Source organism: Fimicolochytrium jonesii (assembly GCF_025526975.1).
Source record: "Fimicolochytrium jonesii strain JEL569 chromosome Unknown EV422scaffold_8, whole genome shotgun sequence".
Classification (NCBI taxonomy): Eukaryota; Fungi; Chytridiomycota; class Chytridiomycetes; order Spizellomycetales; family Powellomycetaceae; genus Fimicolochytrium; species Fimicolochytrium jonesii.
In genome coordinates, this window is record NW_026515675.1 from 869,809 (window position 1) to 893,190 (window position 23,382).

Consider the following 23,382-nt stretch of genomic DNA (forward strand, 5'->3'; position numbering starts at 1 on the left):
CACCCCGGGCATCAACACGACACAACCTAGGGGTAACTGCGACGACCGGACACCGGATTCGGATTTCGTTCTCAGCAATCCAGTTTGAGGGACACCTGTAGTCAATCCATCAACGATAGGTTGGGTATGAATCTTTTGATGAGGGCTGATTGGACGAACCGTGTCTTCAGCAACGCTATGTACAATGAGGAGTGCAGAATGAGAGGACACTAAAGCCAAAAGCATGAGCCATCCATAGCGGAGTAGCGTCTGGATAGACCAACGGATGAAGTATAGGGCTTCGTCCTGAACAAGCTACGCGATTAAGCTTCTTTGGTTTCCTTTGGCGGAACCAATCCCTTATGAATCCGGTAGTAGACGATTGTTGCGTCTGTCGAGACGATTGCAAGCACCACGCTATTGGACGCTGAGTCAATAATGGGGTCCCGGCCCCTCATGCTGGTTGGGAAACGTACCTTTCCACGCCTCGGGCGACAGATGAAAGATTGGCGAATGTTCGGGACAGCCTGCATAGGGAATGCCTTTATATCGGCTAGCGTTCTCCATGTACATGATGGGAACACTCCACTCACCACTCCATCGACCAATTTTCTTGCGGATTCATTGGGATGATCCACTCACGCTTATCCTGCAGGTGCAGAACGCCTCAGTTCAGATTGGCCACATCAAATTCACTTTTCGCAAAGGTCGCCACCTACATGCTGCTGACTACGCGCAACAAGCACGATCTTGTCAAGAGAGGGCACATCTATGGGCTGCACACTCCACCACTGCTTTGCTACGTTTGCGTTCAAGGACTCGTCAGAAAGGGTTTGAGCCAGTTTGACCACCCCGCGAGCCTCAAGTACCTAGCAGAAGGTCGGTGTAAACCTGAAACGAGAGGCCCCTAACCCTTGGCGGGGAATCCACACACTGTTCAAGAAACTTGATGTACTATTTGGCAAAGGCTGAGTCGCTTATGTACCGTGCAAGGCATACTGGATTGTTGACGTACAAGGGGATGGGACGGAAGCGGCGCCATCGTGCTTGCCGATGTCTGTTCCAAGCGGAGTCCACGGTATGCCTTAGTCAAGCTGGCGGTGATGAGACTGTTGTTCGAGGTGATAACCCTTCACATAGCGAGCCAAAGCAGAATTGTGCACCAACGGGCGATGTGGGAGGAATTGCTGGGGGCTCGGGGCGGAGCAGGCTGAGGGATGCCGCCTGAACTTTGAAAGCTTCGCGTTGCGCGAGCCTGGAGCACGATCGACAAAAGAATGGCAGAAATCCCACCGGTGTCCCAACATCGGACAGCATTGGACCCCATACCGGTAGGGCCAAAGCAAGGTCCTCCGGATATACATTTCCGCATCCACAGCAGAACAACATCTCTCGATGCCGCCCAACAACGTCAGAAAACGTCACGAGCCCCGGCGACGGCGCAGGTCCTTTCAACTTCGAGCCCAGCGCCACCCAGCGTGGTTCCTGATTCCATAGTGAAAGCTGAGCGCGGCGTAGCGCCGGAGGCGGAGGAGGACGTTGAAGCTGTGGGAAAGATTCTGGAGGAGGAGCGTGTCAAGGGCTCGGTTAGTCTAAACCTATCGGAACGGAAATTGGCGCAACTGCCGCCCGAGATACAGGCACTGGTGACGTTGGAAAGGTTGGTGGTGATGGGAATCCGATCAGAATGGATAAACAGCCCGGTCCTGACTCAGCGATTCCCAGACTCGGACTATCGAACAACCTTCTCGCCAGCCTCCCATACGAAATAACCGGCTTGACGCACTTGCGGTACCTCAACCTTCGTGCCAATCAGTTTCGCGAGTTCCCTACGTGTATATGCGAGTTGCCGAGCCTAGAGATCCTTGATATCAGCCGGAATAAGCTCAAGGGGCTGCCTTCCTCTTTTGGAAAACTCATGAACTTGAAAGTCTTGAGCGTCGCCCGGAATAGGATCCAAGTGCTACCGAAGTATCTTGGGTCAATGCCGCAGCTCAAAGTCTTGAAGATTGAGCATAATCCGGTTCAATGGCCGCCACCCGTCGTGGTGCAATGCCCCCCCGACCTGCCGCATGAGGTTTGGCTGCAGAAATTCAAGGAATACATGACAGCCGTAGATGGATCTGCCAATGCCGTTTCATCGGAAAACAGATTATATCAGAGTCCAGCGAAACGCCCAGATTTCTTCACACAAGAACCACTTCTTGTTGAAACAGCGGTCCCATCCAAATCCGGTGCGTCAACAGGACATGACTGGCCAGTTTCTCGGCAGGACTGTTTCGCGTTATGGCAAGCGAATGGAAGTCATCTTCGCACGGACATCAGAACGGGCGAAATCAGGAATGGGATTCAGGATCTCGGACTGATCGATGTCTCGCAACGGCTAGGCTACGTCTTCGCGAGACTGTATAAGATCTCGAAAGAGGTCTTGCGGGACACGGCCGCGTCGGGTTTCGAATCCAGACATCTCTGGTCAGAAGTGGAGGACCTCAACAGCAGTTGCTGTTCCTTGATTCTGACCCTCCTTCGGTGTCAAAGTGAAGGCAAGATTGTAGTATTTGCGCCAGATGCAGCAGATCGGCCCTCAAGCGCAGAAATCAAGGACAGCATTCTTTCCCTCTTGCGATGCGGAATCTCAACGAACGCAATGCTGCTGAACAATGTGGGAAACATAGTTCGACACCTTGAGATCCGCGAAGCGCGGTTCTTTCTTGCCGAATGGTACGCTGCTGCGAACGAGCTTGCGGAAGTAACGGCGCTGTTCAATATCGGCAACGCGTCGGAGAAAAGCTACTGTGGCGAAGAGCTTGCACAATCTGACCCAGACCCCTCACAGTCCGCTCCCTCAAACGACATTGACCAACCTACAGCAAGCGTTCTCTACATACGCTCCCTCCTCGCCAACGCATGCACGGCTGCCTCGACCGCCCTCGAACACCTGCAAGACCTGCCGAACAGTATACGCGAACGACAGCGGAGCGATGTGGACGCATCGGACGAGCAATTGGGCGCTGAGATGGAGTTGGCGGATCGGTTGAGTGCGAGTATGGCGATTGTAAGGGAGGATGTTGCGAGGGTTTCGGAGGTGGGGAGTGAGGTGGGGGATGTGAATGTGGGACGGGGGTTTGTGGAGGATACGGGGAAATTGGTCAAGGTAATGGGTATATCATGATATTGGCATGCATTGCCACCCGAGTTCTGAACACTCACTGTTGTCTCTTGATGATAGGGTGTGACTGGATTGACCGCTGTAGCGCGGTCGTTGGCTCTAATGCATCCGTTGGCCAAACCATCCATGATGGCGTTACATCAGCTTACACGCGCTACGAAGGAGCTTGCGATGGGAATGGCTGCATGGAAGAGCGGGACGGTGGTGCTGCCTGCGTCGACGTCGGGACAGATGGCAGCATGATTGCGGTTGCGCATGGGAGTTTATCGGGATTGTCCCGGGATTACCGCGAAGGCGAGGAACTATCGGTCTTATCATTAGCCAGAGGATTCAAATCCCCAGCACGGGCAGTCGGGATATGAGTTCGGGAATCCCGGCCAAATCTAACAGGACCTCCTATTCGGTTGATGTCTACCAACAATTGCACATATCCTCGCAAAAAATCCATTCCCGGCGCCCAACTCGTGTGCACATGCAAGATGTCATTCTCTCCGAAAGTATCAGATTCCATCAGACAATACCACACGGGCAGCAGGGTCCTTTGCCGCACGCCCAAAAAAGTCATGAAAAACCACGTCTCAAAAAGGATTACGCCACCGCCCCCGGATCCGACGCCAACCCCGTCTTCGCCTTCTTCCCATCCCCCTCCTTCTCCGCACTACCCTCCCTCCGCTTCTTCAACTCCTTCTCATTCGCCAACCCCTTCTTCTCGTGCGCCTGCACGAGCTCACGCAGATTCAGTTCGGTTGATGGTTTCGTGCAGGTGCCGAGGGCGCGGTCCATGAGCAGGATGGCGGCATCGGCTTCTTCGCGGGAGGATGAGGCGATGCAGTCTGGGAAAAAGATGGTGTCGGAGTTGAATCAGTGACCCTTTTTTTTTGGAAAAGATGTGGAGTCGGGCTGGGACGTACCTCGCGGGACGTATAGGGCGTAGTCGCGCATGTACGCATCGTTTGCTGTGATGTGAGATTGTTTCGTTTAGTGGATGTGAATGCTGCCAGAGTCCGATATGACCGGCGAAGGACAAGGACTCTTACCACTGAATAGAATGCACACGTTCCCCGCCATGCCCACTATGATGAGACTCTTCACCTTTGCGTATGACACGAGTTGATGAGCCTATGGGTCTATGAGAATGACTGAGAGACCAGAGGGACATACCTGCAGATATGTGAGGAGGGACTCGAGCGCTGTGGCGTAGAATGCAGAATGCTTCGGCTTGAGGATGAAGTAGTCGTCCTGCACATGCCCAACAAATCAACACCCAGTCCTTAAAAGTCAAAAAGCAATCCGGTTTCTGGGCAGATGCTCGAGACGTACCTTTGACGGCTTAAGCAGTTGCGCAACCGAGCTGCCTGGTGTATCTCCCGACGCTATCGTGTCGTATATCTGCTCCAGGTTCGATCGCCACTATACCGCCCATAATCAGCACTGATCAAAATCCCAACGCATCCCATTTCCGGACCTCACCTTCCCAAAGTTATCATTACAATAGATAACCGGCACACCCAGATCCCTGCACTCCTGCGCCATGTCCTTGATCCGCGGCGCCATCTCCTTGGCATGTTCGACCATGTATTCGTTCCCTTCGAACTCGATGTCGTTGATGAGGTCGACTAGGAGGAGGGCGATGCCGACGCCGATGCCTAGAGGAGGGGGGCCCACGTCAATCGATCGACTTGGGGCGAAATGGAGATGATTGAATCAATGATTCCTTACCGCCAGTCCCGTCACCGACCACATTTGTCAATGGCTTTCCGGTATGTTTGCGCGCTTTGTTGAGCTGCTCGTGGACGTCTGTTCATGCAAGAGATTTTGATCTCAGATCATGGATTTGATGCAAAACCACCCATGTTGCGGAAATAGAATTTGCGAACCTTTGGTGTCTGGCGCCGGCATATCTGCTGCCTTACTCTTGAACGATCTACTCTGCTTGATGGAAGGATATAGGACCGTGCGATTTTTATGACTAGGTCCTCTACCCGGATGAGCGGTCGGAGTTCCTGGCTTGATGCAAACAGAGGATCCAAAACCCGTTGAAGTTATGAATCGAGAAGTCCTTGGACGTGGGAGGTTCGCACGCAGGCGATGGACGAGGAGGGGCATATATACGATTTTTCGCTATGCAGTTTCTTGATTGAAAGGATGCTACCACCTACTCTAAGGATATATACGCTAACTATGAGGGATCCATTATTTACGTTTTAGATTGTCAGTGGATTTTGCTCTTTCCATTTCTGTGGACATGGGACCCAAGGAGAGAGAAGAAAAGGGCGCCGGAAAATCCATAATCCATTATGGGGATGGGTATTGGGGCTGCCTGCATGCGTATACAGGATATGCGCGCGAGACGGCTATTGATAATGGGTTGCGTGACGTAATCGTGATGGAGGGACGCGTCGACGAGTCTTTCTTGAGTTCCTCTCTTTCTTCTCCCACCGACCTCCGTGTCTCTGTTGTCTGGCACCCACCCACACACCACCTGCCCAATTCGGAACTTGCCTGACACCTTGGCTTTGAAGAGTATCGACTTCCAGCGCTCTTCTTCTTGTGCAGGATGTTACTTATGATGATCCGGAGGATTGCAATGGGTTTGGCCAATAATGGGTACTTGCACCGTCATATCTGTTCCTCCTGAAATCCGAACGTACTATATGTACGATGATGCATATGGTTTCCGTCTATGCATCGTTCCGTTTTGCCGGACCTCGGTTCGTCGAACCTTTCACCGAAGCTGCACTTCTCGGAAATCTTTGACTTTCGGTGAAAACGGCGGGGGGAACGCGTCCACCCAACCGGACAAACCCGCACGCATGACTCACGAGGGTCGAAATGACAATCCTTGAAACCGTCCGCCGTGGCTTTCCTCCAAGTTCAAATTCAGAGCAAATTCCGCAAAGGAGCCCACCCAACACCGCAGACAATGAGCGCTCCTCCCCCTCGCGAGGAGCCTTATCAGATACCGGGCGGGCCTCCTGCTTCCACCCGTCACGGAACTGAGGCCGACGGCAAAGTGCAACAACCGCCGCCCCCGCAAAGGGCCGCAGAGGCCTCCTCGCGCCCGTGGGAGTATCGTCCTAAGACCTTCAAGCCATCTTATCTTGGCCACTCAAGCGCTAGTCTTCGGCCTTATCATGGGGTTGCGCAGGAGAACATAGCGCCGGGTGCTAACCATCAGAAGCAGCCTGAGTATCAGCACTCTCGCCCGTCTACTGCCTCTCACTACAAAACGCCCGCAGATACACGTCCGCTCGAGGCTTCGAATGCCCCAGCTGGGTCTCGTTCAACGCTTCCAACGTCCGCTAGCGTTCCGCTGGGCCCGGACCCACAAGCTTGGTCAACCTTGTTCTCTCGGGGTAATCAGCAACCTATCACGGCGTACAAACCCAACTCCGCATACTGGTCGAAGGGATCCGCACTCGCGGGTAGTAGTGGCGGAGTGCCCGTTTCCGTCCCTGTGAATAACTATTCCCGTCCGGACTACATTCAAGACCTTGGCGGAACTTATGCATCGAACTACGGGCGAGGAGCGTCGAATCCGCAGGATCTTGTTGACCTCCTAGCTGACATCCCCGACCATGATCCAGACCTGGTGCGAGAGCACCAACCTCCTGAGATGACAATCACCTTACTCCCGCATCAGCTCGAAGGCGTAGCATGGCTGAAGAGCAGGGAGGAGAGCACGAACGCGGGGGGTATCCTCGCCGATGACATGGGACTGGGGAAGACGATCCAAACGATCAGCCTGATACTGGCAAATCGGTCGAAGGATGCGAAGTGCAAATCCACGCTGGTTGTTGCACCCTTGGCGTTGATTAAGCAGTGGGAGCTTGAGGTTCAGACGAGGACCAAGAAAGGGTCGTTGAGCGTTCTCGTGTATCATGGGCCGAGCAGACCTAAAGGTAGGTATGCAGCGTTGTAGCTCGGCGAGAACACTTCCACAGCTCACAGTCATACTAGATATCGCAAAGCTTCGGGCGACCGATGTTGTCATTACCACTTATCAAGGTGCGTGTGTGAAACCTTGGGCTTCCCGACGATGTGTCTTACATTTCGGTCAACGTCACAGTGGTGGCATCCGAGTACCCTGACGGGCTTCTGTATAAGAACAAATGGTTCCGTGTTGTACTGGGTAAGCCCTTTGATCCTGAGTGCATTACGAAATCGCAGACTCACCGCGCGGTATAGACGAGGCGCAAACGATCAAGAACAAAAAGACGAAGAGTGCGATTGGATGCTGCGCGCTGGAGGCCGACCGCAGATTTTGTCTCTCAGGTAAGCTCGACTAGCATGCAACGTTCAGTACCTGGACTAATCGGAGCAAACAGGAACGCCATTGCAAAACAATATCGACGAATTCTATAGTTTCCTAAAGTTCCTGCGCTTTAGACCCTTCCATGATTATGGTATGCCGTACGGTGTGGCAGCCGTGGTGTCGAGAGCTATGAAACTGAATGCTCTACAGCAATGTTCAAGAGGCAGATCTCAGAACCCATGTCACGAGGCCGCTCTGTCCTCGCGTACAATCGGTTACGCGCGATCTTTCAAGTCATCATGCTCCGACGGACAAAGGCATCCAAGATTGACGGCAAACCGCTGTTGCAGCTTCCGGCTCGCAATGTGAATATCGAAAAGGTGTCACTTGGCCCGGACGAGCTTGAGTTTTACACGACGCTGGAGACGAGAATCAAGAGCACGTTAAAAGGGTTCCAACAGGTGAGATGCGACTCGTATGGAGACGTTGAATGGATTTCCATCGTAAGACCACCATATTGCAGGATGGATACGGCAAGAACTTCACGAACATTTTGGTTTTGCTTCTTCGTTTGCGTCAAGGTACGTGGGTGACCACTTCCGGCAAAAGTTGCCTGACTCGGATCTAATCTCGGCATACACCCTAGCATGTGATCATCGCCAACTCGTCGGCCTGGGCGTGGACAAAGAGGGAGAAGTGCAACCTGACAAAGGCGCTGACCTCGACGACGACGTCGATGAGATGATGTCTCTTTTCAAAACTCTTGAAGTCGAGCAAACGAAGCGGCAGTGCTCCATTTGCTTTGAGCCGTAAGGATAATCAGGTCGCCATTACGGTGATGAACTCTTTTTGACGCGATGCGCCTTCGTTTAGAATCCAGGATGCGCCAGCTGGCCAGAAGGAGTGTAATACCTGTGCGAAGACATTGGAACGGACGTGGGATGGAAAGGTTAAAACAGAGGAGGCAGACGCGAAATGGGTTTCATCAGCGAAGGTCGACAAGGTAAATGTCACCGCATGTATAGTCTCGACATCGTCTGATGCTAAACCTGCCCGTCCGTTCTGGCATATTTTAGATGATGGCCATCATCGACGATTGGAAGCTAACAAACCCATTAGACAAGATCATCATCTTCTCTCAGTTCACGAGCATGTTGAACATTGTGGAGAAACCGTTGAAGCGCAAGGGATACAAGTTTTGCCGATGTGAGTGCAATCTTCGCCGACGCTCGATCCTAAAGCACTGACTGACGATTTTCGAAAACGGCAGACGACGGATCAATGAAGAATGCGCATCGCGAGGAGGCGCTCGAGCGATTGAGGAGCGACCCGGAGACCAAGATATTGCTCATTTCTTTGAAGTGCGGCTCCTTAGGGTTGAATCTTACGGGTATGATACAATACTCAGCACAAGCTTTTGATGTGGTTTCTCATGTGAAGCATTCGTTCCAGCTGCTAACCGCGTTATCATGCTGGACATGTGGTATGTTCCGTGTGCTCACTGAGAGTATGCTAATTGCCTCGCCCTGTCTAATATTTTTTGAATCATACAAGGTGGAATCCCGCGCTGGAAGGTATGTAACCTTCACGCATCTACAGTCGCATTCAAATGCATGTCTAACAGTCGACCTCCAGATCAAGCCATTGATCGCGTGCATAGGTACATCCGAGAAATTCCCCATGTACATCTGTGGTCGGTCTGACCTTGCTTTTCCATGTGCGTAGGATCGGGCAAACGAAGGATGTAGAAGTCATCCGCTTGGCAGTGGAGAACACGGTCGAGGATCGTATTCTAGCGCTCCAGGAACGAAAGGTACGATCTCCATTTCGTCACATTCAAATGGTTTATGCTCGCGTTGCGGCTGACGTTCGCTTTCCTTTACGTTCGCTTTCCTTTGAAGCGAACGATGATCGAGTCGGCGCTAGGTAACACGAAGGGCAAGAAGAACCAGAAGCTCTCGGTCAACGAGCTGCTTCAGCTCTTCGGATAGAAAGCTCGGCGTTCCTAGTCCGAGTGTGTATGTGTTTATCGGCAGTATGGATCGCGGCGAAGGCGACATCACCGGGATGCTGGATCGGCGCCGTAGAGAACTTTCGGCATCCAGGTTTCCTCCGGGACATCTTTTGCCCATGCTGAGGTATCATTAGATGGATTCCAGTTGGGATTATTAGTAGCTTGTCTATATGCGTAGACATAATCTGGACAATAAGGACGAAAGGGAGATATCGTTTCGATAAACCTCACCTGGAATAGCAGACGCTGGAAAACTGAAGGATGCCATCACGGAAGAAATGGTCGCAACGTCATTTTCACTCATCATCGCTTCCTTCGACACGGTTATCGTCAACGGAGCCGGACACCTCTCAGCCTCCTCTTCGCGATCGAGTTCTGCACTTGCAGGGTCGAGCTCCTCGTCATCCGAAAGACTGCCTGAACTCAACGCCACGTAGGGCACGTCTGCATTCGTGTCCCATTCCTCGTCGTCATTGTCAAAGTCACCATCGTCTGCTACGACATCGACTTGATCGTGTTTTTCGGCTTCCGCGTCCACCGCGTCGTCTGTCGATGCTGAGCCAGTGACCGCGGAGCTTTCATCCTCGACGGCCTGGGAGGGAGTCTCGCTGGGTGCTGCCTCCGGTAGTCTGCTCTCTTCCAACACCATTGCTGCTTCCTTGTGCTGAATGTCAAGGTCTTTCCGTTCGAGGACGACTTGTCGGATGTGCAAAATAAGAAAGCAAATTTTGTCGTTGCGGTGAACATGATGTTGTTGCCCATTCTCAGGCGCGCGGAATTGGCGGTCAAATTGAGACACCATGGACAGCGGTCGCCTGGCCTCAGTGGCCTAGTAGGCTAGTACGGCAATGAATAAACAAATATAAGAGCAAAGCGGTGCTTCCCGTGGACCTTCCTACTTGTAGACGACGTATATAGCTCGGGACAGAGAACTTCTTTTTCATCGTCGAGGAAAATCTCGCAGCCGTATTAGCCATGGGTTACTACTGCGATTACAACGGGTACTGCTACACTACCCGACCAAACTATACATTGATCTTCGTTGGAGTTGGTGTCTCTCTATTCCTTTCCGTAAGTGGGCTCTCTAAATCGATTGCGTTTTGCTCTCCGAGGGACCTCGTCTCATTCGACCACTTCCCGACGTTGCCATCACAGTTATTGTGCTGCTATATCCGACAGCGCAACAACAACGGAGCGCCAGCAGGAACGATAGTGGCACCTGGAGGAACAGTCACAGGCCCTCCAGTCTATGTCGCTCAGGGCGCACCATACCCGCCCGAAGGCGGAAACAACAACTACATGTACCCGCTTCCGGAATACCAACCGCCGATGTACCCTCCACCTGCTGCAGGCGTCACGGACCCGACCTACCAGCCTAAAATGGGGGATAACAACACGACCGTTGTGCAGATGACTGATCCCTGGTCTCCGCCTACTCCACCTGTGCTTGCGGCTGGACCGCAGCATCAGCATATGCATGCCCCGCACAACCCGCACACACAACACCACACACCTTACTGAACATCGACCGTATCTGCGTAAGCATCTGCTGCCCCTAGGCGCGCAGCTGGCAACCTTCACCGTATGTAGAGTCAACCGGCAACCGACCATCATAAGCCACGGCGTAAATGTAGATCAACTGCCCGCTCCAGTTCACGACTGTCGATAGAGTCTTCCCTTTTTAGACCTAGTATATACGTTAATGTCCCAACCGTACTTCAGCTTTATATTCTAATCGATAGGCTCAAGTGCATCAACATCTTCTGTCTTCATTGTTCACCTGGCTTTGGCGCACAGATATCTCGATTCCACAACAACCGCAGCGCTGGATAACCCAACGGACAGTGACTGGCACACATTAGCAGTCATGATTGGATCGATATGCGCCCGTGATTTCCCATCTGCAGATATTGCAGTTCATCGATTTGATTCGATTCAAAGCTGGTATATGTATGTATGTCTACTGTAAGCAACGCTGCCCCAAAATGCACGACATCTGCCCGGCAGTATGCCATGCAAAAAGGGGTATGTATCTACGGTATATGTCTATGGAATGGATGCACATAGATGAGGGACGATAAGTAGCAGATGATCTCATAGGCTCAAATCCCGGCCGCAGCGGGCATGGAAAGGTCCATCTAGTGGCGGGACTTCTTGCATTGTTCTGTTCATAAAAAGTTCCAATCAGCGTGGGTACTATGGAAATGCCGGGGGGGAAAGGAGAGGATGACTTACTTTTGACTTCCGCGCAGTTTGTCACAATGACTTCCGAAAGGGGACGGTCGTCTGGCGGTCGGGAACGTGTGGTTAGAATGTTGCGCAACACCGACAACGTAGTCATGCGTCCACCCTACCTGCGTTGGTGGTCGTGTTTCCGATCTTGTACACAATGTCCATTCCTTCTAAAACGTAGCCCTATCACAGCAGAAGAGGTTGGTTCAATGGGTTGTTTGCCATCAATGCATACTAAGGGTTGTGCGGACTTACGAAGATAACGTAGTGCTGGTTTAACCACTTGGTAATGATGGTTGTGATGAAGAACTGGCTGCCGTTCGTGTCCGGGCCGGCGTTGGCCTGAAGGATCCCGAATCGGTACGGAGATGTCAGATTCCATGACAAGAAAGGGTTCCAAATCAATTTCGATGTGGTTACGCACCATGGCGACAATTCCGGGCTCGGTGAAGTTTAGGTTGAAGTTCTCATCGGGAAAGGTTTCTCCGTAGATGGAGTAGCCTAGAAAACACCAAATCCACGATGTCAGGGCTCTACGAGTCTGGAGATCTGCAGAATATCTTTGAGATAGGTACTCACCTCCGTTGCCGTCCCCTGTGGTGAAGTCTCCACCCTACAAGACATGTTTGAGTCGAGCTCCATGAGTTTTGTTTCGATGATCGATACCCCATTTCTGCGATATCCGTACCTGGATCATAAAGTCCTTGATGACACGGTGGAATGGACTTCCCTTGAAACCATAACCAAACTGACGAAAGGAAGAGCATCAATTCCCATCCCAGTCGCTTTCAACTAGTTCAACTCCTCCCACCTCTCCAGTGCAAAGTGCACGGAAGTTCTCGGCTGTCTTTGGAGTCTCTTTTCCGTAAAGTCCTGAAAACAAGCAATGACGGTCAGATCTTGCCACGGCTTACTTCGACAGACGGGAGGTTTTTGATGCACTAACCAATCGTGACATCCCCCAACGGTTGGCCGCCCTGGGCGATGGACAGGACGACCTTCTTGGTGACTTCCGCCTGGGGTCCTGCCAAGACGGCTGACGCGGAGGCCAACAAGACGGTGAACAGACTGAGGACGCGCATTTTGGGAGTCGATGCAAAACGGTTGCTCAGAGTGCAAGAAAGCGAACGTTCGTCTAGACGCTCTTCTTTTATACACCACGCGGAACCCATCAGATGCCGTGAAAGAAGTCCGTTCTCTGTGCACATGTAATATTTGAGATGTTCGACAGAGTCGCGGTCGATGTCTCACAAGGTTGTCGTCGGAAACGCGACATGCTGTCAGTCAGCCGCCTGCTGGTCTGGATTCCGGGTACCAGGCTACTACCAGCTTCTATTCGGGCGGCCTGTGATCGTTTGTCGTCGTGTCATCAGGCAATCTAAAATAACTTTAAGATTAACGAAAAGTGTTGTATCTATACAGTTCAGTGTACCCGACTTTCCGTTCCCTGGTATGTAGCTAATACCGACGTCCAGATGCACTTGTTGTGTCGGTACCGTGAGATTCCAATTCCAACCTGTCAATTTCAAGCTGATGAAGTGCCACAGAGCGTCCATGCGCACGACCTCGTCCGCTTGACCTGAGCCTCACACTTCCCCACGGTGTGAAGTTGTGAACGGGCGGCTGCCGATCTAGATAAGATGAAGGCAGGCGTCCAAGCATGCGGGGCTGTGCAAGATAGATATGTATGCACGAGTAGGAAACCCTGCCATTCTTCTAGTCATTCCCTGCATCCTTAGCGTCAAACAAATTGGAGTCAAACCTTCGCGATGTCGGCAACTGTCCCAAACGGGTCTCCTCGTCGTGTCGGCAACGTTCGGCCGCCGTTGCCAGATGGCCTGTCAATTGCCACTGCGACGTCGCCCGGTGGCAGGGGTCAACGCCAATATCTGAAAGACACGAATGCGCCTATTCCTTTGCAGCCCATTCCTGACTCTCAGACTCGTCGGTATCTGATCGAGTCGACATCTACGCATTCCCCACATTCAGACGGTCCCCTTTCTCCTCGAGACCACCTGAAGTTCCCTCAGGAAGCCCATACCCCTAGCACCGCCGGTGCCCGCTCTCCTCGGGAACACCTAATATACCACCAGGAAGGCCACTCGCCGAGCACCAGTAGTCCCCGTTCTACTGGAGAACCTCGCCCTCCTCGAGAACATCTCACCGCGCAAGCAGCCAACAGCGCCTTTCGTTCACCTCAGGAGCATTTGGCCGCTACTCAAAATCTCCGCGTGCGTATCAACAGCGACCATCGGAAATTTGTTCGGAAATTTGTTCCATCTGACGCTGGGCATAGAGGATGGGAGACACCAGAAGATGACGACAAGTTGGAGGGGGACTGGGATCCCACCATCCCTCAAGCAAAACGGGATGCAGTTCTCGCCGCTCTCGGTAAGAGCGAATTTGAAGAAGAGGAGGCTTATGATCCTGCGCTTGAGGAAGATTCTCCATATCCGGAAGTGCGAGCGGCGGTTCGCAACTACGACGACGTTGATATGCCGGCAAACACAGTCCGGGCCTGGGTTCTGGGCTTTATTCTCACCACCCTTGCATCTGGGCTGAATATGCTCTTCTCACTGAGGGAACCTAGCATCACGATCACGGCCATCGTGATTCAGTTGGTCGCCTTCCCTCTCGGCGTTATATGGGAAAAACTGCTCCCCAAGAACACTTGGCTAAATCCTGGCCACTTCAATCATAAGGTACATATGCATTTTTTCTGTCAGTCAGACTCACATCAGGTCCTAACATGGGGAGCTAGGAACACGTGGTCATCACCGTGATGGCGAATGCCGCGTTCGGAGGTGGTGTAGCCTACGCGACGGATGTCATCCTCGCGATGGAGCAATATTACCACATCAAATTCGGCTGGGCATTCCAACTCCTCCTGACCATCACTTCACAATGCATCGGTTTCGGAATGGCTGGAATGTGTAGGCGATTCCTAGTCTGGCCTGCAGCGATGATTTGGCCGACTACCCTCGCCAACACTGCGCTATTTTATACGCTACACGAGCGGCGATCAATGAATCCGAAACAGGCCAACGGCTGGGGATGGTCGCGCTACAAGTGGTTCATGGTCCTCGCTTCCCTCACTTTCGTGTGGCATTGGGTTCCGCTGGCATTTTTCACGGCCCTTTCCAATCTGGGAGCGTTCCCAACTTGGATTGCTCCGAAGAATGTACTCGTAAACAAGATCTTCGGATCAAGCACCGGATTGGGTTTGATTCCGATCACCTTGGATTGGACGATGATTTCGGGATATCTGACTTCGCCTCTCACGTTCCCTTGGCACGCCATCGCCAACACCATGCTGGGAGTCGGAATTTTCTACGTTATTTTCGCAACCGCCGCAAACTTTAGCGGTCTCTGGTACGGCCATTACATGAGCATCAGCGACAGCTCATCCTGGGATCGCTTCGGAGAGGAGTACGACGTGACAAAGGTTCTCACCTCGTCCTTTCAATTCGATATTGCGGCCTATAAGGCCTATAGCCCTATGATCCTGAGCACGACCTTCGCGCTCGGCTACGGACTATCTTTCGCGAACGTGGCGTGTGTTCTGACAAATACTTGGCTCTTCTACGGAAAAGAGATCATGACCCGGTTCAAGGAGGCGCGCGACCAGGAAGATGACATTCACATGAAGCTGATGAAAAGATACAAGGACGCCGCCGACTGGTGGTTTCTTGTGCTTTTCCTGGTCACTTTCGGGGCGAGCCTGTTCACTGTCATGTATTGGGACACCCAACTGGATTGGTGGGGGCTGTCGCTGTCGCTTCTGATGGCCCTCCTGTGGGTGATTCCGGTTGGCATCGTGCAAGCATGCACCAACATGCAAGTCGGTTTGAATGTCATCACCGAGTTCGTCATTGGTAGGTAGAGATTGGAGAAGTGTGGCTCATTTGCGTAATGAAGCTCATTGATATTTGGTCTTCGTCAGGTTACTTGAAACCAGGTCGTCCGGTGGCGATGATGCTCTTCAAAACATACGGCTACATTAGTATGGCGCAAGCTTTATACTTCGTGCAAGATCTGAAACTCGGACATTACATGAAAGTCCCGCCAAAGATTCTGTTCACTTCGCAAATTGTCGCTACGGTCTGGTCGTCGATCGTCCAGGTGATCGTCTACAACTGGGCCATGCAGAACATTCCCGGGGTCTGCGAGAGGAAACAACCAGCCGGCTATACGTGCCCAAACGCTAAAACCTTCTACACCGCTTCCGCCATTTGGGGTGTGATTGGACCCCAGCGGATGTTTTCGATGGGTGAAATCTATTCGAGCCTTCTGTGGTTCTTCCCCATCGGCTTCTTCCTGCCCTTCCTGGTGTACTATCTGGCCAAGAAGTTTCCGCGCTCGATCTTTCGGTACATAGACGTACCCGTCCTGTTCGCTTGCGGTAGTTTCATACCCCCAGCGACCATCATGAACTATGTGTCCTGGGGTTTCGTCGGTTGGCTATTCAACAAAGTCTTCCGCGACAGATTCAGGTGAGGAGCAGGGCTTGTGCTTGGTATATGCGCCTTCTGTTGCACGTGCTTTGGCTGACTTACCTCCATCTCACAGAGGCTGGTGGATCAACTACAATTTCGTCACGTCGGCCGCCCTCGATTGTGGGCTGGCGCTTGCAACGATTGCTGTGTTTTTCGCCCTCACCTATCACGGAACAACCATCGAATGGTGGGGGAACACAGTGGACAAGGAAACTCTGGATCACAACGGGATGGCTCGAACGATCGTACTTACTAACGGAACTTTTGGCCCCAACACATGGTAGTAAGGATGTTTACCACGTATCGAAGTGGGCTGGTCCCCTTTGAGTGGTCTTCTAGTGTGAAGGGCGGACGTTTGGCGTAGATTTAGCATAGATACCCCATTCATGGTTTAAACGTAGTACACGTAGACATCACCGGACATTCCCCGCTATGAACGTTCATAGACGTTATTATCATGATGTGATCTTCTGTCACCTGGCAATTTTCCCCGTTTAGCAATCTCCATTGTATGTAACTGTCACTGATGAACCAAGTACGATCTGAATTCTAAAGTGCGCCCATACGCCGACAAATGACAAATGGATTGGAGATGGGCTTATAGCTAAACAACCCAAGATCTAGTTCTTCATTAAGCGCCTTGCTGTCAAGCGAATGCCCCATCTGCGTCCCACGGTCTTGAAGTCAATTCTGTATTCTCACTATTCGATACCGAGGTCCTGCCTGTTCGATAGGGGAAGACATCAAGTGACATTCCACCTCTCCACCTGAATGTCCGTCGGCAACTTGTGGCGACAATGGCACCAGAGATTGCATCGTTTGAGCAACTTGCGCCAATGCGACGGGATTCGAGCTTAAATCCGTTGCTCGTATGCGGAGACATTGTTCCTGGTTATAAAGGCAGCAATTTAGATCGAGCCCACATCGTCCATGATACAGAAGAATATGTACCCACCGCAGCGCCATGAGTTATTGTTGCGGGGATGCATGCGGTTTCATCAACGAGCATCAAAGAGAAGCAAAATGCGTAGGAATGCGATGATGCGCAGGCTTCACATGCAGGATCTCTCGGACCGGAGCTTTCGACACAGCTGCGACAAGTTCGCCGCGCAAAGTCCTTGACATCGCGCGGCAGATGGTCGATGATTTTAACGTTGCATCGAAACACTTCGTCCCCGCCGCGACTTGCGATCACAGACGAGAGCGGTGTGAATGGCTTTGCGGCTAATGGAGGTGGCGGCGGCAATATCATTGACGGTGGTGATGTCGGCCGCGACGACCTGTCACGGTTGAATGAAGCCAACAGAAGCTCCTTTCTGTTATGCAAAGCTTCAAGGCCTGGGTCGTCGGCGTCAAGGACAGTGACACCATACTTCGATTCGCCCGGCTGGCGCGTTCCATGCATGGCTGCTTCCAGGCCAAACCTACCCGGCTTGATTCTCAGGTTTCGCAGGAATATGAAGGTGCCAGCCTGAACATTCTGCATTCTTTCAACGTGTTCGTCCCTATTTCGCATTCTAGATCAATGTCACCAACAAACAGATTCCAGTAGCAAACAACTGACCACAAAGTGCACGCTAGGAGGGACGTCGTAGCTGGGATGCATATAGACGGTGGAAGTGAATCTGGGAGGCTGCAGGATGTTAGGCATTCAACACCATGGAGTTGCACGGGATGTTGCATACCCAAGGTCCAGATTCTCAGTATAATCAGTCAGAAGTGTCGTTATCTGTTGACCGTTTGGTGCCACCGGATAGAGGTAGACAACCTTGGAAGATCCGAATGAGCACGGCTGAATTCGAAAGTCTCATTACCTGCTCAGTAGTGGTAGAACACACCTGCGCGAACATATCGCAAAAGTGGTTGGCGGTTTTTACTTGGTCTATCTGCAGTGTTGGCCTCTTCCCTTGCAACATCGGCCGTGGTATGGGATTTGTAGCTGCCGGAATACCATGAGGTAGTGGAGCGGATTCGGCTGCCCACCAGTCTCGTAGAGAAGCCAGTATCTCCCTCTCCCCCAGTGACCTTGCCGTCGCATCCTCAAGGGTTTCGGCTAAGTAGCTATCGAATTTCGGATTCAACCCTTGCATTTTGTTGTTGTACATCTGAACCTGTCTCAGTGCAATCAGATTTCCTGGCTACTGGCACTGCATCCCGTGTGTTGACGTCCCAGATGAATACCTTCACGCGCAGCTTCAAAACCTGCCCCGTTCCCAAAATTGCAGGAAGCTCCTCCCTTCGATGAAAAATATTGACTCCAAGATCATCGGCCCGTGATGATGACAGCGATGGGTCAGCTAGGCTGACATTCAAAACGTGGTCTGTGGGATAATTGGGTTTAGCTCAAAAGCTCCGGAAGCAGTTGGGAAAAGAGGTCCATCACTCGGGCGACCGTCATACCGGTTCCATTTGTCTTCCGCGGCGGCTTGAACGAAGTAACGACTGCATATATGACCACAATCTTGCCGGGACTCAAGTCAGCTAGGCATGATGTCTGGAAGAGTATTGAGTCAATACGACGGTGCCTTCTCTCCCACGTCCCCTGCACGCGTGTGTGGTGATGTGCGAGACCCACATACCCCGACTTTCTCGACAAGATCACGGTACGACCGCACAGTCATTGAGGAGTTCTCAGCGATGGTCAAAGATATGCACCCGCCTCTACAATCCGTACGTCGCAGCTCGCTGCTATCCCCCTCCTCACGCGCGAACCTCGCTCCAAAGATGGCCTTTCTATATGGACATTAGCATGCCTGCGCGACCCGCAACGCAGTCAAGAGGACTTGTAAGCGCTGAGCAGTTTTGCTGCACGTCTGTACAAGTCAAGTTAGCGGTTATAAGGAAGATTTCGTTGCTTTACTGTAATTCAAAGTCCGAAAGAGGAACGAAGTTCTGAGTCGTAACGCGTGCATCAAAAAGGCCGTCTGTTTTTCCCCAGGTTGTTCCCCCAAAAAGAGCATCGGCAATTTGGCACATTTTGACATTTTCAGGCTCAACCCTGCGGAACTTGCGCTTTCCGAGACCAATAGTCGTCGTCACACCAGGTCTCCCGTCGTTTTCCGACTTCACGGCAACATGCGAAGAGCTTGTCCGCGATCTGTCACCCCGTTGCTTCCCCTATGGCGACTTCCACGGCAAGGGAGAGCCGCCTTTGCGACCGCCTCCGCTTTGCCGCCAACTCAGCAGATTTTTAATCGGTCAGTCAAGAAGTTGCAAAGAGACAGGGCCGCTCTAAGACCGGAAAGTCGAGATGTTGACTACATCCGAGACGAAGTCGCGGACCGTGTCGTGGACCGCCTGCTGGTGCGTAAACGCATAGTTGCTCCGCTGGAAGGGCTGTGTGCCTTCCTTTTAATCGAAGAAAGTGGTCTCACCAACATTCATGTCCTCTAGGACATCAAACGGCGCTTCTCGAAAGTCGTGGACTTGGGTTCCGGAGCGGGTCATATCGTGAAGTTTGCGGAGAAGGACATGATGGACAAATTGATCATGTTCGACATGTCAGGTATAATGCACCGCCAATGTTATTCCAAAATAACATTACTGATTACGATATCTCGGCGCAGAAAAGATGTTGTATCGGGATAAAGATGTAAAATACGAAGGTTAGCCATTGCGGCCCTTCTCAGCTCAGATGTCGATGGACGAGCATCGAATTCACATATCGTGTGGTTCCCCGCAGTTCCGGTTGAGAGGATAGTCGGAGACGAAGAATGGCTTCCATTCGAGGAAAACAGTCTGGACGCCGTCATCAGCAGCTTGAGCTTGAACTGGGTGAACGACATTCCAGGGACGCTGATACAAATTCAGCGCGCGCTGAAGCCGGATGGACTGTTTATCGGCGCTATGTTTGGGGGTGAAACGCTCTTTGAGCTAAGGTCCGTCTGCGTGTGTTTCACGCCTCACAATCTGTGCTGCATCAAGGCTTACGACAGCACATCCTGGCAGAACAGCGTTGCAGTTGGCTGAGATCGATCGGGAAGGTGGCGTTTCGCCACATATATCGCCTATGACCGGTATTGACGATCTTCTCAGCGCCCTTGTTGATGCTCACGTCTGACTACCCGCTTCACAGATAGTCGAGATGTCGCCGCTCTACTTCAGAGAGCCAAGTATAACTTGATCACCGGTGAGCATCACTGTCATTATGTGCGAACGTCTGCAGCGCGATGCACTGAAGTCCTTACGTAGTTGATGTCGATGAGATTGCCGTAAGCTACCCATCGATGTTCGAGCTTATGGATGATTTAAGGGCGATGGGAGAAAGCAACGCCATAATGGCAAGGTACGAAATGCAGTGTTCATTGCGGCTCGTTCTCGAGCCTGACAGTGAGTATTTTGCAGGAAACCTTTCCTTTCCCGAGACACTCTCCTAGCGGCTGCTGCCGCGTACAAGGGAATCTATGGCCAAGAGGATGGCTCAATACCGGCCACATTTCAAATAATATACATGGTACGCGGCGCGCATTGACCAAATGACTGTACTCCCTCCAATGCTAAAAGCCGCTCGTAGATTGGATGGAAGCCTGATCCATCACAGCCGAAGGTGAGTCCGGATCGACAGTTGATACCTGTTTCGTTTCAAGGTTGGACTGATGGTTCTTACTTTCCATCTGCAGCCTTTACCACGAGGTTCTCAAGAAGTCTCCTTCAAGTCTTTAGAGCAAGGAGGGAAGGTACCCTCAAAGAAGTGAACAAGCCATTATATACATACTGCATCTCCAGCATTGTGATTAATATAGTTTACAAACATGATTTCACAGCGGGAAACGCGTTTAGATCTCCGCCTCCTCATCTCCTTCGGTAGTAACCCGGGGACCTGGATCGGCTTCGCCTGGGATGGCCTCTATCTACATCCCTCTCGGTAGGACGAGGCGCATATGGCCTCTCATATGTCCGTTCAATCCTCGCGGGCCGATTGCCTCCGTGGCGAACTGGTGACCTGCTGCGATTCCGCTCCGGCCACCGCTGCCTTCCCGCCTCGCACTCTCGGGTCTCGGGCCATCCACTACTAGAATGCCGGTCTTCTCGGTCTCTGGATGTATTCCGATCGGGATAATCGCGGCGCCTATCGTTGCGTGCTGGTGCCGCTGACGGTGGTGAGGGTTCTCGTACCCGTGCGAGTGCAGCCTCTTCCGGCGCATCATCCGCTATCCGGTCTCCAAGAACTTCTGCCCATGCATCCCATTTCCCATCATCCTCCCCGTCGTCATCGTCGGCCTCTTGCTCAACCGGCTTGGCAGCCCCGGTATTGGACTCCCTAGGTTCCCCACTGTGCGCTCCCCGTTCCCGCGTCGTGCCGTTTTCTGGTTGGCTGCTGTCTTTCCTCTTTTTCTTTTTCTTCCTCCCAAACTCGTCGTACTCGTCGTCATCGTTGAAACGGGTTTCGCGATACTCGACTTTATTGCAGAGTTGAGAAATTTCTTAGCCCTCCCATCATGCCGAAACGGTGCTTTTGGGCAGGCTGCTATGGCCCACCTTTGTCTCGCTCCATGAATCCTCCTCCATAACCTTCACGGTTGGCATCCATTCCACTTCCTGGCTTTGGTGACTGACACTGGACAAGGTTCAGAAAAGAAGGTGAGGACAACAATTAGGAAAGTCAGTGATGTGCGTCGTAAGAAACCGACCTGATTGCATGTCATTCGCCGCGCCCAGTTGATATTAGAGCATAACTTGCACTTCCAGTCCTGTTCACGTCATTCACAGAAAAAGAGGTTCGAACCGCAAGGGAACGGCGTTCGATCACGCTCTCGATCAGTCCCACCGCCTATTGATCACTGTGCTGACTGTTGTAGGCCCCGACCTTTTCTGAGAAGAGTCCGTTGAATTTCTTCGCCGCTTCGCCCAGTTCCTCGACATCTTCTTTTCGCTTGCCGTGGGACTCCCTTCCTTCGGGGTGCCCTTTGAATGGTGGTGCCATGGTGTGTCTCTAGAACGCTGCGGAAGAGTGGTGGGGAGGGCCGTGTCTCAGAAGATGGCTAGGTTTGAATAGCCGTTCCGAAGTCAAGGATGAGTAGAGGAAGAGTTTGAGGTGAGTTTGAGGCTCGTGGGAAGCCTGCAGGGAAGCCTGCCTGGAAGCCTGCAAGCCAGGAAGGTCGTCGCGCGTTCCCAGCTTTCCCATCTTTTTAACCTTTTCGCCCAGGCTTCATTCAGTTAAGCACGATGCCAGGCAGACAACACCCACAGACGGCAGCGACTAGCAGGGGCTTATTCGGTGGGGCCATTACGGCCTCAGTTGCCGAGTCATTTCTCGATGTAAGGTACTTCTTTCAAGCTAATAGAATCTCTCTGAAACGGGCCTATGTGACTGACCCCACTTGCACCTTCACAGCCATATTCGAGAAATTCCAGATAACCAGGAGGTTTTTGTCGACGTAGAGACGGATCAAAGTATTGTCGTAGAGCTGCTGGAGTCTCCAGAGGGAGTAGCTGCAGAGGATGCTGCGAAATACCACTTCGAACAACTTGCGGCGGACAACGACTCTGGGGAGGCTACGATCTTGAGTGTGGAGCAGCTGGAGGTGGCCTCGGCGACTCCTTACCTACCGTATGAGTTGCTTTCCTCTGGTCGCATCCTTAAGAAGCGATGTATCAACTCATCCAGGACGTGCCCGTTTATAGCCCAACAACACAGGCTAGTATCCTGGTCGGTCGACAGCAGATCAATAAGTTCAATGAAAGAACACCGTCGGCGGTGAACACCGTGGTTATATACCTTGCAGTGATTCGACTACCTCAAGTTGGCACCGACGTGCTCGTGTCGTATAACCACCCGATCGCGCTAGGGGAAGGTAGTTCATCCGCTGCGGCCTTGTCAGAAGCCGGAGGCCACATTGGCGTTCCGGACGTCGCTGCTGAGAATTTCAAGAGATCCGTGCAGTCGCTAAATGTGATTGACTGGGGACTTTTCGGGGTATAAAGGAAGGACTGGATGGAATTTACTTCCCACGTCACTCACGCTGCGGAGCGCCGATTCACCCTAAGACTGCGGATGTGGTCGCACCGCAGTCATGCGTGGTAGTCGCATGACTGGCCCTCGTCAAGTCACCCCTGTAGAGTTTAGAAGTCGTAGCGCAGCATAGTATTGCACATACCATCGATGTGGAAACGTAAAGGAGGCTTGATGGAAGCAGCTCGGAGTCAAACGACTATAACCAATGATGGGATGTACTGTACATGACAGATTTACATTATCAGAACTATACATGACAGCTGAATACCGAATAACGGCTCA

At 52.2% G+C, this 23,382-nt stretch overlaps 12 protein-coding genes across 12 annotated transcripts; 6 read left to right on the forward strand and 6 right to left on the reverse strand.

The window, feature by feature from the left end:
• Positions 1-118: 118 nt before the first annotated feature.
• EV422DRAFT_526163 (tRNA intron endonuclease) lies at positions 119-1,241 on the reverse strand. The gene is made up of 6 exons (XM_053070116.1): positions 995-1,241; positions 849-933; positions 699-778; positions 573-628; positions 456-506; positions 119-396 (listed from the first exon to the last, which is right to left on the reverse strand). Exons 1-6 carry the CDS (start codon positions 1,019-1,021, stop codon positions 303-305), a joined length of 393 nt encoding a protein of 130 aa, XP_052926640.1. The 5' UTR covers positions 1,022-1,241; the 3' UTR covers positions 119-302.
• A 15-nt stretch (positions 1,242-1,256) lies between these two features.
• EV422DRAFT_566668 (uncharacterized protein) lies at positions 1,257-3,391 on the forward strand (the record flags this gene model as incomplete). Its single annotated transcript, XM_053072460.1, has 4 exons — positions 1,257-1,639; positions 1,705-2,451; positions 2,518-3,133; positions 3,209-3,391. The coding sequence occupies 4 exons, from the start codon at positions 1,257-1,259 to the stop codon at positions 3,389-3,391; spliced, it is 1,929 nt and encodes a 642-aa protein (XP_052926641.1).
• A 345-nt stretch (positions 3,392-3,736) lies between these two features.
• EV422DRAFT_566669 (Isochorismatase-like protein) lies at positions 3,737-5,047 on the reverse strand (the record flags this gene model as incomplete). Its single annotated transcript, XM_053072461.1, has 8 exons — positions 3,737-3,981; positions 4,060-4,104; positions 4,186-4,240; positions 4,310-4,387; positions 4,469-4,558; positions 4,619-4,794; positions 4,868-4,945; positions 5,026-5,047. The coding sequence occupies 8 exons, from the start codon at positions 5,045-5,047 to the stop codon at positions 3,737-3,739; spliced, it is 789 nt and encodes a 262-aa protein (XP_052926642.1).
• Positions 5,048-6,764: 1,717 nt separating this feature from the next.
• On the forward strand, positions 6,765-9,394 carry EV422DRAFT_550474 (SNF2 family N-terminal domain-containing protein; the record flags this gene model as incomplete). Its single annotated transcript, XM_053071776.1, has 16 exons — positions 6,765-7,050; positions 7,109-7,156; positions 7,218-7,280; positions 7,337-7,423; positions 7,477-7,554; positions 7,614-7,864; positions 7,927-7,984; positions 8,050-8,149; positions 8,277-8,458; positions 8,523-8,609; positions 8,674-8,793; positions 8,856-8,886; positions 8,958-8,977; positions 9,039-9,063; positions 9,129-9,216; positions 9,305-9,394. 16 exons carry the CDS (start codon positions 6,765-6,767, stop codon positions 9,392-9,394), a joined length of 1,614 nt encoding a protein of 537 aa, XP_052926643.1.
• Positions 9,296-10,395, reverse strand: EV422DRAFT_422335 (uncharacterized protein). The gene is made up of 2 exons (XM_053067112.1): positions 9,649-10,395; positions 9,296-9,536 (listed from the first exon to the last, which is right to left on the reverse strand). Exons 1-2 carry the CDS (start codon positions 10,217-10,219, stop codon positions 9,463-9,465), a joined length of 645 nt encoding a protein of 214 aa, XP_052926644.1. The 5' UTR covers positions 10,220-10,395; the 3' UTR covers positions 9,296-9,462.
• On the forward strand, positions 10,393-10,938 carry EV422DRAFT_566672 (uncharacterized protein; the record flags this gene model as incomplete). The annotated part of the gene is made up of 2 exons (XM_053072462.1): positions 10,393-10,488; positions 10,573-10,938. The coding sequence occupies 2 exons, from the start codon at positions 10,393-10,395 to the stop codon at positions 10,936-10,938; spliced, it is 462 nt and encodes a 153-aa protein (XP_052926645.1).
• A 617-nt stretch (positions 10,939-11,555) lies between these two features.
• EV422DRAFT_566673 (peptidyl-prolyl cis-trans isomerase B) lies at positions 11,556-12,731 on the reverse strand (the record flags this gene model as incomplete). The annotated part of the gene is made up of 9 exons (XM_053072463.1): positions 11,556-11,581; positions 11,653-11,703; positions 11,772-11,832; positions 11,905-11,991; positions 12,074-12,150; positions 12,229-12,262; positions 12,338-12,397; positions 12,461-12,522; positions 12,596-12,731. 9 exons carry the CDS (start codon positions 12,729-12,731, stop codon positions 11,556-11,558), a joined length of 594 nt encoding a protein of 197 aa, XP_052926646.1.
• A 687-nt stretch (positions 12,732-13,418) lies between these two features.
• On the forward strand, positions 13,419-16,755 carry EV422DRAFT_614764 (OPT oligopeptide transporter protein-domain-containing protein; the record flags this gene model as incomplete). The annotated part of the gene is made up of 5 exons (XM_053073934.1): positions 13,419-13,880; positions 13,983-14,351; positions 14,411-15,524; positions 15,593-16,142; positions 16,219-16,755. The coding sequence occupies 5 exons, from the start codon at positions 13,419-13,421 to the stop codon at positions 16,427-16,429; spliced, it is 2,706 nt and encodes a 901-aa protein (XP_052926647.1). The 3' UTR covers positions 16,430-16,755.
• Positions 16,578-19,043, reverse strand: EV422DRAFT_526179 (uncharacterized protein). The gene is made up of 8 exons (XM_053070117.1): positions 18,725-19,043; positions 18,546-18,639; positions 18,327-18,466; positions 17,984-18,256; positions 17,831-17,913; positions 17,710-17,778; positions 17,101-17,650; positions 16,578-17,033 (listed from the first exon to the last, which is right to left on the reverse strand). Exons 1-8 carry the CDS (start codon positions 18,764-18,766, stop codon positions 16,830-16,832), a joined length of 1,455 nt encoding a protein of 484 aa, XP_052926648.1. The 5' UTR covers positions 18,767-19,043; the 3' UTR covers positions 16,578-16,829.
• Positions 19,044-20,873, forward strand: EV422DRAFT_526182 (S-adenosyl-L-methionine-dependent methyltransferase). The gene is made up of 10 exons (XM_053070118.1): positions 19,044-19,448; positions 19,539-19,650; positions 19,712-19,750; positions 19,828-20,023; positions 20,094-20,161; positions 20,221-20,274; positions 20,337-20,430; positions 20,490-20,598; positions 20,659-20,691; positions 20,765-20,873. The coding sequence occupies exons 1-10, from the start codon at positions 19,221-19,223 to the stop codon at positions 20,837-20,839; spliced, it is 1,008 nt and encodes a 335-aa protein (XP_052926649.1). The 5' UTR covers positions 19,044-19,220; the 3' UTR covers positions 20,840-20,873.
• Positions 20,874-22,198, reverse strand: EV422DRAFT_526187 (uncharacterized protein). Its single transcript, XM_053070119.1, has 4 exons — positions 21,952-22,198; positions 21,776-21,835; positions 21,624-21,702; positions 20,874-21,544 (listed from the first exon to the last, which is right to left on the reverse strand). Exons 1-4 carry the CDS (start codon positions 22,066-22,068, stop codon positions 20,937-20,939), a joined length of 864 nt encoding a protein of 287 aa, XP_052926650.1. The 5' UTR covers positions 22,069-22,198; the 3' UTR covers positions 20,874-20,936.
• Positions 22,199-23,373, forward strand: EV422DRAFT_526190 (Mog1 protein). Its single transcript, XM_053070120.1, has 3 exons — positions 22,199-22,408; positions 22,480-22,695; positions 22,770-23,373. The coding sequence occupies exons 1-3, from the start codon at positions 22,311-22,313 to the stop codon at positions 23,065-23,067; spliced, it is 612 nt and encodes a 203-aa protein (XP_052926651.1). The 5' UTR covers positions 22,199-22,310; the 3' UTR covers positions 23,068-23,373.
• The last annotated feature ends 9 nt before the right edge of the window (positions 23,374-23,382 follow it).

Bases quoted from the DNA above. Each gene is read 5' to 3' on its own strand.
- EV422DRAFT_526163 (XM_053070116.1), bottom strand. From the start codon at position 1,021: ATGGCGCCGCTTCCGTCCCATCCCCTT. The intron at 779-848 runs GTACTTGAGGCT...ACGCAAACGTAG, and splicing joins TTACACCGACCTTCTGCTAG to CAAAGCAGTGGTGGAGTGTG. The intron at 629-698 runs GTAGGTGGCGAC...CTGCACCTGCAG, and splicing joins TTGCGCGTAGTCAGCAGCAT to GATAAGCGTGAGTGGATCAT.
- EV422DRAFT_422335 (XM_053067112.1), bottom strand. From the start codon at position 10,219: ATGGTGTCTCAATTTGACCGCCAATTCCGCGCGCCTGAGAATGGGCAA. The intron at 9,537-9,648 runs GTGAGGTTTATC...ATGATACCTCAG, and splicing joins TCCAGCGTCTGCTATTCCAG to CATGGGCAAAAGATGTCCCG.
- EV422DRAFT_526179 (XM_053070117.1), bottom strand. From the start codon at position 18,766: ATGACTGTGCGGTCGTACCGTGATCTTGTCGAGAAAGTCGGG. The intron at 18,257-18,326 runs GTATTCATCTGG...GCACTGAGACAG, and splicing joins TTTTGAAGCTGCGCGTGAAG to GTTCAGATGTACAACAACAA. The intron at 17,651-17,709 runs GTCAGTTGTTTG...AATGCGAAATAG, and splicing joins CTCCTAGCGTGCACTTTGTG to GGACGAACACGTTGAAAGAA.
- EV422DRAFT_526182 (XM_053070118.1), top strand. From the start codon at position 19,221: ATGCGAAGAGCTTGTCCGCGATCTGTCACCCCGTTGCTTCCCCTATGG. The intron at 19,449-19,538 runs GTGCGTAAACGC...CATGTCCTCTAG, and splicing joins GTGTCGTGGACCGCCTGCTG to GACATCAAACGGCGCTTCTC. The intron at 20,692-20,764 runs GTGAGTCCGGAT...TTCCATCTGCAG, and splicing joins CTGATCCATCACAGCCGAAG to CCTTTACCACGAGGTTCTCA.
- EV422DRAFT_526187 (XM_053070119.1), bottom strand. From the start codon at position 22,068: ATGGCACCACCATTCAAAGGGCACCCCGAAGGAAGGGAGTCCCACGGC. The intron at 21,836-21,951 runs GTCGGGGCCTAC...TGACGTGAACAG, and splicing joins ACGGACTCTTCTCAGAAAAG to GACTGGAAGTGCAAGTTATG. The intron at 21,545-21,623 runs GTGGGCCATAGC...TCTGCAATAAAG, and splicing joins ATTCATGGAGCGAGACAAAG to TCGAGTATCGCGAAACCCGT.
- EV422DRAFT_526190 (XM_053070120.1), top strand. From the start codon at position 22,311: ATGCCAGGCAGACAACACCCACAGACGGCAGCGACTAGCAGGGGCTTA. The intron at 22,409-22,479 runs GTACTTCTTTCA...GCACCTTCACAG, and splicing joins GAGTCATTTCTCGATGTAAG to CCATATTCGAGAAATTCCAG. The intron at 22,696-22,769 runs GTATGAGTTGCT...GCCCGTTTATAG, and splicing joins TCGGCGACTCCTTACCTACC to CCCAACAACACAGGCTAGTA.